The sequence below is a fragment of the Miscanthus floridulus genome, chromosome 5, assembly GCF_019320115.1.
Source record: "Miscanthus floridulus cultivar M001 chromosome 5, ASM1932011v1, whole genome shotgun sequence".
NCBI lineage: Eukaryota > Viridiplantae > Streptophyta > Magnoliopsida > Poales > Poaceae > Miscanthus > Miscanthus floridulus.
In genome coordinates, this window is record NC_089584.1 from 78,417,553 (window position 1) to 78,432,170 (window position 14,618).

Here is a 14,618-nt window from a genome sequence, read left to right on the forward strand (position 1 = left end):
TCCATCTTGAGCGCTTGCTTCTCATAATTCCTGAGACTACGACTTGCCCAGTGGCAAGCTAACGTGGGTTTTAGTGAATGCTGCAATTATGTTTGACCGACTTTGGGCGTGTTTGGGACCATGGCGTGGCCACCGCGCGGCCTCCACGCTGCGGTGCATAAAACGAGCAGTGTGTTTTCGGTGGAGGTTTTCTCGGTTCTCACAGTGAGCGAGCGCAGATGCTCGGTCGTCTTCCATCCTAGCCAGCTATCCTGTCTCATTTGTCTATTTAATTTGATTTTGAGCGGTTCCAAACACGCCTTGTAGCCAGCTATCATGTCCCCTTTGCCTATATAGTTTTGAAGAATGATGCTATTATATTAAGGGGACAATTGGCCACGGGACATGCCAAATGAGCACCGACGGCTGGTGGACATCCCAAATCCACAAAGTTGCTGCTGGACACTGTGTTTCCACTTTGAATTGCCAGAAGACACCGCGTCCGGTTTCAGCCAAGAAAGGTAATGATTTGCCCAAATTGCCCTTGTCCCAACTGGTCAGCCCATTCTTCTTCCTCCCCCTTTCTTTCTCTGTGCCGGCCGCCGGCCTCCCGCCGTTGAAGGAGAAACGGAGGAGAGGGTGCCGGCAGCAAGGCGAGCTCCGTGCGGACGCGTCATGAATTTGGGGCAAAGGAGGCGCCGGAGCCCGTTGTTCCCGGCCGGAGGAGGCTTCCCGGCCGCGGTGGCGCACACATGCGCCCATGAGGCCATGGCGGAGCCGCAGCTCGCACGCGCGCCCATGAGGCCGCAGCGGAGCTGCTGCTCGCGCGCGCCGGCGAGGCCATGGCGGAGCCGCAGCTCGCATGCGTGCCCATGAGGCCGTGCGGACCGGCTGCTCGCCCGTGCCGGCGAGGCCGCGGCGGAGTTGCTGCTCGCGTGCCTGCCCGCGAGGCCACGGCGGAGCTGCTGCTCGTGCGTGTGCCCGCGAGGCTGCGACGGACCGGCTGGTCGCGCGCGCCGGCGAGGCCGTGGCGGAGCGGCTGCTCGCGTGCGCCCGTGAGGCCACGGCGGAGCTGCTGCTCACGAGCGCCGCCATGTGTGGCCAGCTCAACGGCGGCGCGCGGCGCGGCCAGTTTGGGAGCGGCCAGCGTGCTCCCGCAGAGCTGCTCGGCTCGGCTGGAGGTGGTCCGGCAGCCACAGGCACTGGCGGCTGCGACCGCGTCCTCGCCGCGACGGGCTAGCACCGGCGGCGGCGACCGGGGAGGAGAGGCGCGGGAGCTGCGATGCGCCGATAGGGAGGCATGGTGCGGTCGTACGGAGGAAGGGCGTAGCAGCGGGGCGACGGCGTGAGCTCGACGGCCGGCGGCAGCGAAGGTGGGTTCGTCTGGGAGGCTGTCTGGCTCGCTGACGAGGACCGCGTCGCGGCGGATGGAATGGGCTGACCAGTTGGGCCAAGGGCAATTTGGGCAAATCATCACTTTTCTTGGCTGAAATCAGGGCGCGGTGTCTTCTAGCAATTCAAAGTGGAAACACAGTATCCAGCAGCAACTTTGCTGATTTGGGGTGTCCACCAGCCATCGGTGCTCATTTGGCATGTCCCGTGGCCAATTGTCCCTTATATTAATCACGTTTCTGTCTCGTTTGTCTGGTTTTAATCGTATTTGCCCATCGTAGCCAGCTATCCTGTCTAATTTGTCTATTTGATTTTAAGCAGTTCTAAATATGCCTTGGAGCCGGCTATCCTGTATTCCTGTCCCCTTTGCATAGTTTTGAAGAACGATGCTATTATATTAATCACGTTTATGTCTCATTTGTCTATCTGATTTTAAGCGTTTCCAAACACATCCTGGAGCCGGCTATCCTGTCCCCTTAGCCTATAGTTTTGAAGAACGACGCTATTATATTAATCACTAGGGATGAAAATGATACGGATATTTTCCGACCGTATTTGAAACCGAATCCGTTTAGAGGGGTTGAGATCTGTCCGTATCCGAGTCCGGATATCCAACATTCGATACCGTATCCGTATCCGAATACTCAAATCGCATATTTATGATGTTGATATCCAATCGTATCCTATCCGACATAGTTGACACTATCCGTATTCGAATCCGAATCCGGACAGAAATATGAAAACAAATGTAATATCGGTGATATCCGTCCGTATCCGATCCTTTTTCATCCCTATTAATCACGTCTCCTCTGTATCGTCGATGAAATGCTTCGTTTGTTCAGCCGACGGCTCGTCTGTCCGAGCTCGTGCCGTAGTTTGCGCTGCTGGTGATGTATTCTCTGTATTGGGCTCGCTTTACCATCGGATCTTTATACAAACCCGCTAGCAGGGCACTAGATTTATCAGCTCCCTCATTTTCTCTCGCCCGCCTGATTTTTTAGTCCTCTTTTGATTTGCCCTCTTGTAATTTGTCCTCTTTGTGATATGTTAGTAATTTATTAATTGTTTCTGTGTCATAATATATCAAATTTTTATTTTGTTTGACTATAGAATAATTGTTAATTGTCTCTGTGCCAATACGGATTAGATTTTGTCAGGTTTATAGTTTTATCTAAGAGGTATTTTATTCTCAGAACAAAAGATTACATATTATGCCTACATAAATTGTAGCGAACTAAAACTGAATTTTTAGTATAAAATATATGTAATAATTGTCGCCTGAAAGAAAGCTAAAATTAAGGGCACCTGAATTTTAGCAATTCCCTATACTAATTACCAAAATTCTCTTGAATTTGAAACAGTGTGTATTGAACGTTTTTCCCTGTGTGTCATATGCATACGATTCATAACAGAAACACCTTGATAAGCCATATTGTCGACTACAGTCAACCAGCTGCCATTAGAAGGCATGGCATATGCTTTCTAAATTTATGGATTACTTATTTCAAACTGTAAATACACAACAGCAACCAGCATCTACTTGCAGTCATGTCTGCTGCTGTTTCGGTTGGCCCCGTTCGGCTTACCCCATATTCAACTTGTTCGACTTGTTTTTTTCAACCAGAACAGTGTTTTCTCTCACAATAATTCAGTTAGAACAGTGTTTTCAGTCAGTTTCAGCCAAGATTCAGCAAGCCGAACGGGGCCACGAATATGGGGTAAGCCGAACGGGGCCATTATGTGCATGCAAGTGCTAAACAATTCACCAAACAAAAGACAGTATGAACACTCCGGTATGACTGGGGTATCTGATGAACTCAAATGCTGCAGTAATCACACTGCTTGATAGAATTATATGCGAAAGTGTTTGTGCTATGTTCTTGCATGGCAACACTGAATCCGCTCGATAGTAATATCTGATACGCAAAAACCATCCAATATCATAACAATTTCAAGAAAAAAATTGCTAAGTTCACCGGAATTTCTTGCAGTGCATTCAAAGTACACGAGCATAAAACTTTGCCATCAATTATGGGATAAGAATCTATCTATGAATGAAAACCGAAAACTCAATCCGTGCATTGTTCTTCGCCCACAACGGCTCAGGGTTCCCATGCTGAGAGAAGCTTGTCGATCAGCTCCACCAGCTTCCCCGTCTCCGGCTGGCGCATCGCCTCCTCCAGCGCCCACGCTTCCTCGATCCTGGCGTCCTGCAGCATCGCGTCCCGCACCGCCTCCCGCAGCTCACGCGTGGCCGGCAACCCGTCCGTCGCCATCTCCCTGAGCGCGGCGAGCGCGGCCCTGGGGTCCTCAAGGCGGCAGAGCCCCGCGACAGCGTCAGCGTAGGTGGCGGCGTCGGGCCGGCGCAGGGAGTCCGGGCGGCAGAGCCAGCGCAGCACGGAGGAGGCGTCGCGCGCGCGGCGCAGAGAGAGGAGGCTGCCGAGCAGCGGCGACGCCAGCAGGAGCGGCGAGGGGCGGGCCGGGTGGTGGCGCAGCGCGGTGAGGAGCGCAAAGGCGGGGGAGAGGGTCGGAAGCGAGGCAAGGTACGCGGCGAGGGAATCGAGGGGCAGGCGGTCCTGGGAGCCCGGGAGGAGGAGCGCCGCCGAGAGGAGGCGGCCGGCGGCGGGGACGTGGCCCGCGGAGAGGAGGCGCGGGAGGAGCGCGGAGATCGCGTCCAGGTCGGACGAGGATAGGGGTTCAGGTGGGGGCTTGGATTGCGGCAGCGCGGTGGCGCAAATGCTGCGAAGGGCGCCGGCGAGCGGCGGCGCGAGGCGGATTGGCACGCGGGGCAGCATCGTCTTCTAGGCTCGGTTCACTCGGGGAATGATTTTGCAGGCGCGCGCGCTGCCATCAGATGCCTCGGCCTTATACAGGATACATTCTTATCTGCATAGCGCTACATGTAAAGGGTTTAATATTTATTTTTGATTTTTTCAATAACAAGATTTAAAAGACAATCCTTTCTATAAATAGGTCTCCAGAAAAGAGATACTCAGATTTAAGTTATGCCTCTCTCAACACCTAAAATGGGTCTTCCATATAAACACTATGTTGGAGGCTATATGTATTGTGTTGAAGATCTATTTTGGGTTTAGGTTTCACAATAGGTCTTCCGTTGGAGACAGCCTTAGGGGGTGTTTGATTCGCCTCCTAAACTTTAGTCACTGTCCCATTAAATATTTGACACATACATAGAGTATTAAATATAGACTAATTACGAAACTAAATACACAGATTAAGACTGTTTTGCAAAACAAATTTTTTAGACCTAATTACTCCATGATTTGACAATTTGGAGCTATAGTAAACATGTGCTGACTTTTTAGGCTTAATAAATTCATCTCGCGGATTATTGACGAATTCTATAATTTGTTTTTTATCAGTATCCGAACACTCCATGCGATACCCCCGTATGACACCTCTAAACCTTAGTCACCGGATCCAAACACCCACCGATGTCTCATGAAGTTTAGGGCTCCTCACATCGAATGTTTAGAAGTTAATTACAAGACATGGGTTAATTATAAAACAAATTATAGAAACCCTGGGCTAATTTACGAGATGAATATATTAAGCTTAATTAATTCGTCATTAGCACATGTTAATTGTAGCACCACATTGTCACAGCATGGACTAATTAGACTTAATAGATTCGTCTCATAAATTAACCTCAATCTATGTAATTAGTTTTGTAATTAGTCTATGTTTAATACTCCTAATTGGTATCAAAGATTCGATGTGACAGAGCTAAAGTTTTGCCTGCGGGAAACAAACACCCCCTCAGATCGAGTAGACACTATCGGCCTTATATAAGTACAAAAGCCCAAATGGCGCGACTAGCGTTCGAAGTCCAGACGCTGCCTGCCCCTGATTCGCGCGCTCCGCACATGCAGCTCGTCCAAGTCGTTGCACTGCCGCTCTTTCCCCTGACCCCCTCCTCTCTGTCATGTGGGCAGGACTGAGGAGTCAGGACGAACAATGAGCATGCCCCGTCCATAGGCCCCTAACGCTTTGCACGGCCCGACCAACGGTGTGCGCAACCCGTCCATAGCCCAGGCCACGTCGCACTCCCCTGGCTTGCTTAAAGGCTCTTTGTTTGGTTTTGGTAATTGAGTGACAACCTAGGTGGACTAATTGTGTTTATGTGAGATACACAGATGATTAGTCCACAGGTATATATGTGTGAGCAATATATACCATGGAGGTGAAAATGGTTTGGATTTGTTGCAAGGCTCACACATGTGATGAAGGAGCTCATTGCATATGAGACATGACATGAAGTCATGTGATCAAGGTGGAGAAGATCAAGACAAGACTTGGCTCGTCGGACCGGTTGCAAGTGTGAATGGCAAGTTGAGTGATGACTTGATGCCGATGGACCAAGGCAACAGTGAAGAGCAAGTGAAGTCAAGATCGATGAATAAATATGGTCACGTGATGATATGAAGTTGATCATATCATTTGGTGATTGGTTGGTGCATGTGTTGCATCGACATCGAAGCAGATGAAATGGAATGCGCAAGACAAAGGTATAACCTAGGGCATTTCATTTCACCGGTCAAAGGTTCTGTAGAGAAGTACATGACCAGGTTTATCATAGATGGTCGTACTATTAAGAGGAGCAAACTTGTTTGCATATCGGTCATTTAGTGCCACTTGAGCGATCTAACTTTGCATACGTGTTAGGATCGAGTGGCATTGAGAAAAGAGTGCTAATCCTTTGGAAAAATATTTGTGAAAAGCTAACATACATGCACAAATTGGTGAACACTTGGTGGTGTTAACACACTTGCAAAGGAGAAGTCAAAAGGTGAAGCAAGGAGGCGAAAATCGGGCTAGGAGTGGTGCCCCCGGGGCACCACCACCCCCTGTCCAGTGCACCGCCACCCCTATGGCAGTGATCGGCTGGAGGAGGCCAAGAGGAGCTAGTGCTAGGGCTGTATGGTAGAACCACCCAAAATAGCACATTTTTGGAGGCACTCGTCTTCCACCAAACACTAAGCACCCCTAAAGTAAGCTACATCGGACGGTTCCATCGAGCACACCCCAAGAGAGAACTCAAATAATCCACTTTTTCCTCCAGGATCCAATAATGAGAACAAGTTTACAATACTTAGTCCCTTTCATACAACAAGAGTTCTTAGAAATACATTATTATAATAACAAGTTTAGAGTGCAAAATTTAAACAGCGGAATTACAATAAACATCTAACGATAAGATAGAAGGATCTATCTGTGCCCACCAGAAGAATCCTCCATACAACAACTACTCCTCAAGCTGCACCTGCAACAGGGACAAATAAACCTTGAGTACACAATGTGCTCACAAGACTACAAAGGATATGATAGACTTTATGGTTTGTTGGGTTTCCTTTTGCAAAAAAAGCATTACTAGTAGGGAATTCTTATGTATGTATTTTATTAGCAGTCATGATTAGTTCGTTAGCTAACCATTCTATGTAAGCACCTGTTCTACTTTCAAACAAGAGTTGAGCAATCAAATCTATTCATTTTCTTTCATCTTCTAGTTCTTACTACGGTGCTAGATCGTAGGTAAGTCGTACCGTAGTACATGGCGATTCGTGAATCAATATAGCCCAGCTGGGTACCCTGAAACATATGCCCTGCTTATACCCTAAGCACAAGCAGGACCAACCCACCACTCTCTTATCAAGGGGTCTAGGTCCCAGTCCAAACTTGGACTCCAAACCCCTACATCTGAGTCCCAGACTCATTGTGGTGCTTAGACCTCTACCATCCCTGCCTCCAATCAGTCAGTCTGGAAAGAGTCAGAACCCACAACAAGAGAGAATGAACCTTCCCGCTTCCATAAGCAAGCATGTCCTCAGGATAATAAGTCTGTGACTTGACTAGAATCCAATGCAATGGCCAGTCCTTAATCGACACGGATAGGGAAATAGTGTAACCAAGCTATGGGCCATTGGCCATGGGACACAACCTATTACCCCACCAATATTCGTACCATATCCCTGCCCGGTCTCCATTTTTTCTTTCACCATTTTATTATGAGAGTGATAATAATAATCACCTATTGCGAGTAATGGCAGGTTACTCACACTACCGATAGCCTAAGCATAGCAGCTACTCGACCTATGCTAGTAGAACTCATAAGTAGGTTTATATATGCATGTAGTTTCAACAATAAGCCTGTAACGTAAATGCATATCACACACATATATATATATCCAGTGATCATTCAAAATAAGGGTTATACACCGAGGCTTGCCTTGGACAGGCAGGGTGTCTGCTCAGTCAGTCAGTGGTGGCTCTAGGACCTCCTCCTGTACAAGAATCTCTTCCTCGTACTCCTCGATCACCACCTCGATGGTCACGATCTCCACCAATTCGTTCTCTACATGCATGCGATGATGATGCAACACTTAACATTTTGGCAACAACAACTCTTAAAATAAGAATACACATGCTAAGATACTAAGCTAATCGTTATGTCTAAATAGATTCCAAGCTCATTCTACAAGTGCTTAATTTTTATAAACCAATATCATGCCATTATTCATTTAGCCTTAATGGGTAGTTAGCTACCATATTAAATAGTCTATTTAGGTCTACAAAAATTACAATGAGCACATAATAATACAATGAAGCTACTATAAAAATTTTAGGTTTTTTCTATCACCGATCTACCACAAAAATTCCTACCATATTTAACCTAATAATATTGAGCATTCTCAAATGATTTAAAAGCTCCTAGTATCAGCAAATATATATATATATATATATATATATATATATATATATATATATATATATATATATATATATATATATATATATATATATATATATGAACTAAATACACTGACAGATAGAGCACAATTTTAGGAACATAACAAAATTGGTTTCATAATTTTTGAATATCTAAATTATTTTATATTAATTACCAAAGTTCATCTTAGAATTAAAATAAAAAGCTATTTCTATTTTCCATGAAAAAGCTAAACTGATTTTGGCCCAACGTGGCCCACGCGGCGCAATGCGCGCGCTCGAGCGTGCGGCGGCCCATAAACGAGGCGCGGCCCACGCGCGGAGGCGACCCGAGGCGTGGAAGCCCGCGCGCGCTGGCTCTCTTGCAAAAACACCCCTAGACTATGATAAAAACAACACGCAGTCTATGTTACTATTTCTATAGACAACGACTTTGCGATGAAACCCTTGGAACTTTCTCCTCTTTACAATGGCAAGGTCCTCGACCATTTCCGTGGGCGTCGGCACGGCGAGTGGTGTCACTAGCACTTACGCTAGCCATACGGGACCCACTCTGACCTATCTACGAGGCCAACGCTCACCTAGGGTTCGACGTGAGATGATGGGCGGTGGTTGTATGAGTGGGGATGCCATAGAAGGACTTCTCCACGATGGAGGGCACCCTACGGTAATGGTGATGGCAGTGCCATAAATGGCATGGCGATGGCGGCTAGCCCATGTGCGCGCGGCAAAGGCGGCACGCATAGGGCCGGCAACGGCGCAGAGGTGCAGCGGATCAGCGCGAACATGACGACGATGTGATGGCAGCGGTAGCGTCACGACGCGAGTATTGATGGCAGTGTGGACGTGATGGTAGCGCAGCGCAGCCGTGGCGGCACCTAAGACAGCAGCGTGAGGCAGAGCAGTAGGGCACGGGGCCAGCGCCTCGCTGCGGCCGACGTCGGCCAAGCCCAGGCGGCTCGACCGGCCAAGCGTGATGGCATGGCTGACCACGCGGGACACAACCATGTGCGCTGTGTGAGAAGGCCACACGGTGACCGCGCACCCAGCGCCAACCAACCCGAGACAGTGACACGCATGAATTTTAAAGCGTTCAACATGACCAAACGATTGCTTTAGGACCTACACCTTTTTCACCATGCTCAAGATGGCACAGAAGACTACCAAATCGAGCTATAACACTATACCACTCCTTAACCCAATCTTTCACAATAAATTAATAAACATAGCAGTGTCCAATGTTTGACAGACTTGGAAATTTGTAAGTTTGAGCTGAATTTGATTTCCATTTGTGATTTCTAAGCTAGTGGAAATATTAGCTAGTAATATCATTTTTTGACCGTAAGTATTTCACTATCATCTACAAAGTTTGTACTTCCAACTTTATTAAGATGACACATATATGTTCTATAGCATTTTTGCTTAATAAAAATTGGTTTTAAACCCTAAGTGATATAACATGACTATCGAATCAACTTTTGTTTCGCATTTTAGTTGATCGTTTTGAGTTATAGAAATTGATCTACACACTTTATCACATGCATTAAAACATAAACATGATGCTCATGACATGTTTTAGTAAATAATTTACGATATAACACCAAGGGTGTTATAAATCTACCCCCCTTAAACAAAATCTCATCCCGAGATTTTATGTGCCTAGTGTGGGAAAAGAGATAAGAAATAAATTCCGATCTAAACAATTACCTTAGTGAACTAGAAAGAAGGTGGGGATACTACTTCAAGATATAACTTTCTTGCTCCCACGTTGCTTCGTCCTTTGAGTGATTTTGCCACTAAACTTTATAAAACTTCATCACATTGTTTCTAGTCACTCTTTCTTTTTCATCTATGATCTTGACAGGATGCTCAATATAAGACAAGTCGGGCTAGGGCGTGGAGTCCTTCAATTTCTACAGCTTCATTGGGGACCCATAAACATTTCTTTAACTACAAAACATGGAAGACATTATGCACTGCTGACAAAATATTTGGGAGCTAGATACGGTAGGCAGCAAAACCACACTGGGCCAAAATCTTGTAAGGTCCAACATAGCGAGGGGCTAGCTTTCCCCGGACACCAAAGCGATGCACCCCTCTCATGGGTGACACTTTGAGATACACATGATCACTAACTTCAAATTGCAAGGGACTTCTTCGCTTGTCAACATAAGTTTTCTGATGACTTTGAGCTACCTTCAAATGGCTCTGAATAATGATAACTTGCTCTCGAGCTTCTTTGATAAAATCAGGTCCAAAATAACCATGGTCACCCACTTCAACCCAGTTAAGTGGTGTTCTATATTTCTTGCCATACAGGGCCTCAAATGGTGCCATTTGAATGCTTTCTTGATAACTATTGTTATAAGAAAACTCAGCTAGAGTCAAGCATTTGTCCCACTTTTTAGGAAAAGAAATGGCACAAGCTCTCAACATATCCTCAAGTACCTGATTTACCCTTTCTGTTTGGCCATCAGTTTGCGGATGATAAGCTAAACTTCTAAGGAGACTAGTACCAAGACATTGATGAAGTTGCTCCTAGAAATGAGAGACAAAGACTGACCCTCTATCAGAGATGATAGTAAGAGGAACTCCATGCAGGGTCACAATCCGATCAAAATACAACTTGGCATATTTCTTGGCTGAATACCTTGTATCCACCAGAAGGAAATGAGCGGACTTGGTAAGGTGATCCATAATGACCCAAATAGAGTCATACCCTTTTGCCGTGCAAGGCAAACCCACAATAAAGTCCATGGAAATATCCTCCCATTTCCAAATAGGGATAGGCAAGGGCTGCAAAAATCTTGGTGTACACATATGGTCTGCCTTAACTCTTGCACAAGTGTCACATTCTGCGACATACTCAGTGATATCCTGCTTCATATTTGACCACCAATACAAGTAGCGCAAATCATGGTACATCTTGTTACTTCCTGAATGAATGGATAACTTGGAGTTATGAGCTTCGTCCAAAATTTTTCTCCTAAGCTTGTCACTCGAGGGAACAACCAATTATTCTTGAACCTCACCACACCTTGGTCATCAACACTAAAATGAGGGCTACGCCCTTCGGTAATTAACCTCTTGATACTCGGAATTTTCAAAACATCTTGCCTTTGCTCTATAATAATTTGCTCAAGTAAATCCAAGACTAGAGCAATATGGGCTAGCACCTCAGCATGGTTGAGAGACAAATGTGCTTCTTCAACTTGATACGACTTCTAACTCAAAGCATCAGCTACCACATTAGCTTTTCCAGGATGGTAATAAACCTCCAAATTATAATCCTTGATTAGCTCTAGCCATCTCCGTTGCCTCATGTTCAGCTTGGACTGAGTGAAAATATATTTGAGGCTCTTGTGATCCATATAAATATGCACTTTATTTCCCAACAAATAATGCCTCCAAATTTTTAAAGCGTGTACCACAGCAGCCAGCTCTAAATCATGGGTGGGATAATTCACCTCGTGCTTTTTCAGCTAGCATGAAGCATAAGCTATCACACGCCTACCCTGCATAAGTACGCATCCCAATCTAGTCCTTGAGGCATCACAATACACATCAAATGGCCTATCAATATCTAGTTGGGCAAGAACAAGAGGAGAGGTAAGAAATTGCTTCAGGGCTTAGAAAGCTTCTTCACAAGCCAGACTCCATACAAACTTGACATCCTTCTAGAGCAGCTTGGTCATTGGTTGGGCTATTTTAGAGAAGTCAGGAATGAAGTGTCGATAATAACCAGCAAGACTAAGGAACTAACGAATCTAATGCACTGACTTTGGAAATTTCCAATTTAACACATCTTGCACCTTGCTTGGGTCCATAGAGATGCCCTTAGGTGTCCGAACATGTCCCAAAAACTGCACTCGATCTAACCAAAACTCACACTTACTGAATTTGGCATACAACTTGTGTTCCCTTAATCAAGTCAGTACTACCCAAAGATGTTGTGCATGCTCTTCATTGTTCTTGGAGTATATCAAAATATCATCAATGAACTCCATTACAAACTTATCCAACTTTGGCATGAAGACTGAATTCATGAGATACATGAAGAATGCAGGAGCATTGGTGAGGCCAAAAGACATGACTAGATATTCATACAACCCATACCTAGTAGAGAAAGTTGTCTTTGGTATATCTTGTGGCTGGATCTTAATTTGATGATAACCCAAACAAAGATCAATCTTTGAAAACACTTTGGCACCAGCCAACTGATCGAACAAAGTATCAATACGGGGTAAAGGATACTTATTCTTAATGGTTATCGCATTGAGAGGGGGGTAATTCACACACATCCATAGAGTATCATCCTTCTTCACAAAAATAGTTGGGCAACCCCATGGTGAAGAGCTAGGATGAAAAAATCTCTTCTATAATAATTCCTCTAACTATTCCTTCATTTTAGCTAGTTCTTTAGGAGCCATGCGGTAGGGACGCCGAAAAATAGGAGTAGTGCTACGTTCTAACTCAATGGAAAACTCCACATCTCTATCTGGTTGCAACCCAGGTAGATCTTCAGGAAAAACATCCGGGAACTCACAGACCATAGGAATAGAGGCAAGATTAGGAGAAGCTTCAACATGAGCAACAACTGGTAAGGCTGGATTTGAGGGTATAAGAAGAGACATCCTATCCTTAGAAGAAGGAAGCCGTAACTCAACAACTCTCTGCTTAAGGTTCAACACTACCCCATAAACTCACAACTAGTTCATGCCTAGAATTGCATCTATGCCTTGCCTAGGTAGCACCATGAACTGGAGGCGGTAAGTGTGAGTGGCTAGTGTGGCAGAACCACCCGAAATAACACACTTACAGAGGTGCTTATCTTCCATCAGACACTAAGCGCCCCGAAAGCAAGCTACAGCGGGCGGTATCCGTCGGGCACACCACAAGGGAGAACCCAAAAGATCCACATTTTTCTGAAGGATCTAATAATGAGAACGAGTTACAATACTTAATACATTTCATACATCTAGAGTTCTTAGAAATTTATTATTACATTACCAAATGTCAGAGTGCGTAATATTAAACAGCGGAATAAAAATAAACATCTAGCGATGAGGATCCGTATGTGCCCACCAGAAAGACCCTTCACACAATGGTACTCCTCAAGCATTACCTATAACAGGGGTAAATAAACCCTAAGTACATAATGTACTCACAAGACTTATCCGGCTAGTGGGAATAGCTTCCCAACTCCAAGGGATATGCAAAGCTTTATGGTTTGCTGGTTTCCTTTTTTGTAGAAAGCAATACTAATAGTGAGTCCTTATTTATGTTATTATTTATAGCCGTATTAATTCATTATCTAGTCATTCTATGTAAGCACCTATTCTACTTTTAAGCAAGGGTTGAGCAATCAGTTCCATTTCAAAATCTTCTAGCTTTTAGTTCTTACTACGATGCTAAACCATAGATAAGCCGTACCAGATCGCTCGATGATTCGTGAATCAATGCCCCCAGCTAGGTACCCTAAAAACACATGCCCTGCTTGTACCCTAGGCATAAGCAGGACTAACCCATCACCCTCCTATCCTGGGGTCTAGGTCCCCGTCTAAACTTGGACTCCAAGCCCCCGCTCCTAAGTCCCAGACTTAGTGCGGTGCAAGGACCTCCACCATCCTCGCCTCCAATTAGTCGGTTCGGAAAGAGCCAGAACCCACGACAAGAGAGCAACAAGTCTTCCCTGCGCCCATACCCAAGTATGTGCTTGGGATAATAAATCTGTGACTTGCCTAGAGCCTTATGCAATGACCAGTCCTTAACCGACATGGACAGGGAAAAAGTATAACCAAGCTATGCCCTATTGGCTGCAGGACACAACCTCTTACACCCACCAATACCCAAACTATATCCCTACCCGGTCACCATTTTTCTTTTCCACCATTTTATCATGAGTGATCATAATTATCATCTATTGCAAGTAACGGCAGGTTACTCACTACTAGGATCCAGCCTTGTCGTGACGCCTATATTGGGTTGCAATATGGCTATTTTGGTTGCAATATGGATCAATTGCATCTATGTATGGTCGTTGACAAGTGGTTGCATTTGGAACGGTGCAATAGCTTTTTGCATCCTTTTGATGTGGTGTTGCAATATCATGGTTTTGCAATGCACAAAAAAAACTAACGCAACCACGATATGGTTGCAAGCACGGATATTGCTACCAGCAGAATGGTTGCGTGAGTTACTGTTGCGACGAAACATGTGGCTGCCATATGACACTATTGCCACGAATGAAGTTGTCGCAAAATAACTTTATTGCCACTCCATAGTTATGTGGGAATATGGCCATATTGCCATGTAGTGTGCTCCATTGCATCATAGAAATATTGCAACATAACAAATTTGGTGGCTAGAGTCACAATTGCCACGTTCATTTGTTGGTGGTAATAGATGGGAAATGCAATGAATCATTGTTGGGAGCAATAGATGGAAAATACAACAAATCATTGTCGGTGGTAATAGACAAAAAATGCAACAAAGCATTG

The 14,618-nt window shown here is 45.3% G+C and overlaps 1 protein-coding gene across 1 annotated transcript; it reads right to left on the bottom strand.

Moving 5' to 3' along the window:
- Positions 1–3,256: 3,256 nt before the first annotated feature.
- On the bottom strand, positions 3,257–4,185 carry LOC136452406 (pentatricopeptide repeat-containing protein CRP1, chloroplastic-like). The gene has a single exon (XM_066453024.1). It carries the CDS (start codon positions 4,164–4,166, stop codon positions 3,474–3,476), a length of 693 nt encoding a protein of 230 aa, XP_066309121.1. The 5' UTR covers positions 4,167–4,185; the 3' UTR covers positions 3,257–3,473.
- Between the last annotated feature and the right edge of the window lie 10,433 nt (positions 4,186–14,618).

Coding starts and splice junctions, on each gene's coding strand:
- LOC136452406 (XM_066453024.1), bottom strand. CDS start 4,166: ATGCTGCCCCGCGTGCCAATCCGCCTCGCGCCGCCGCTCGCCGGCGCC.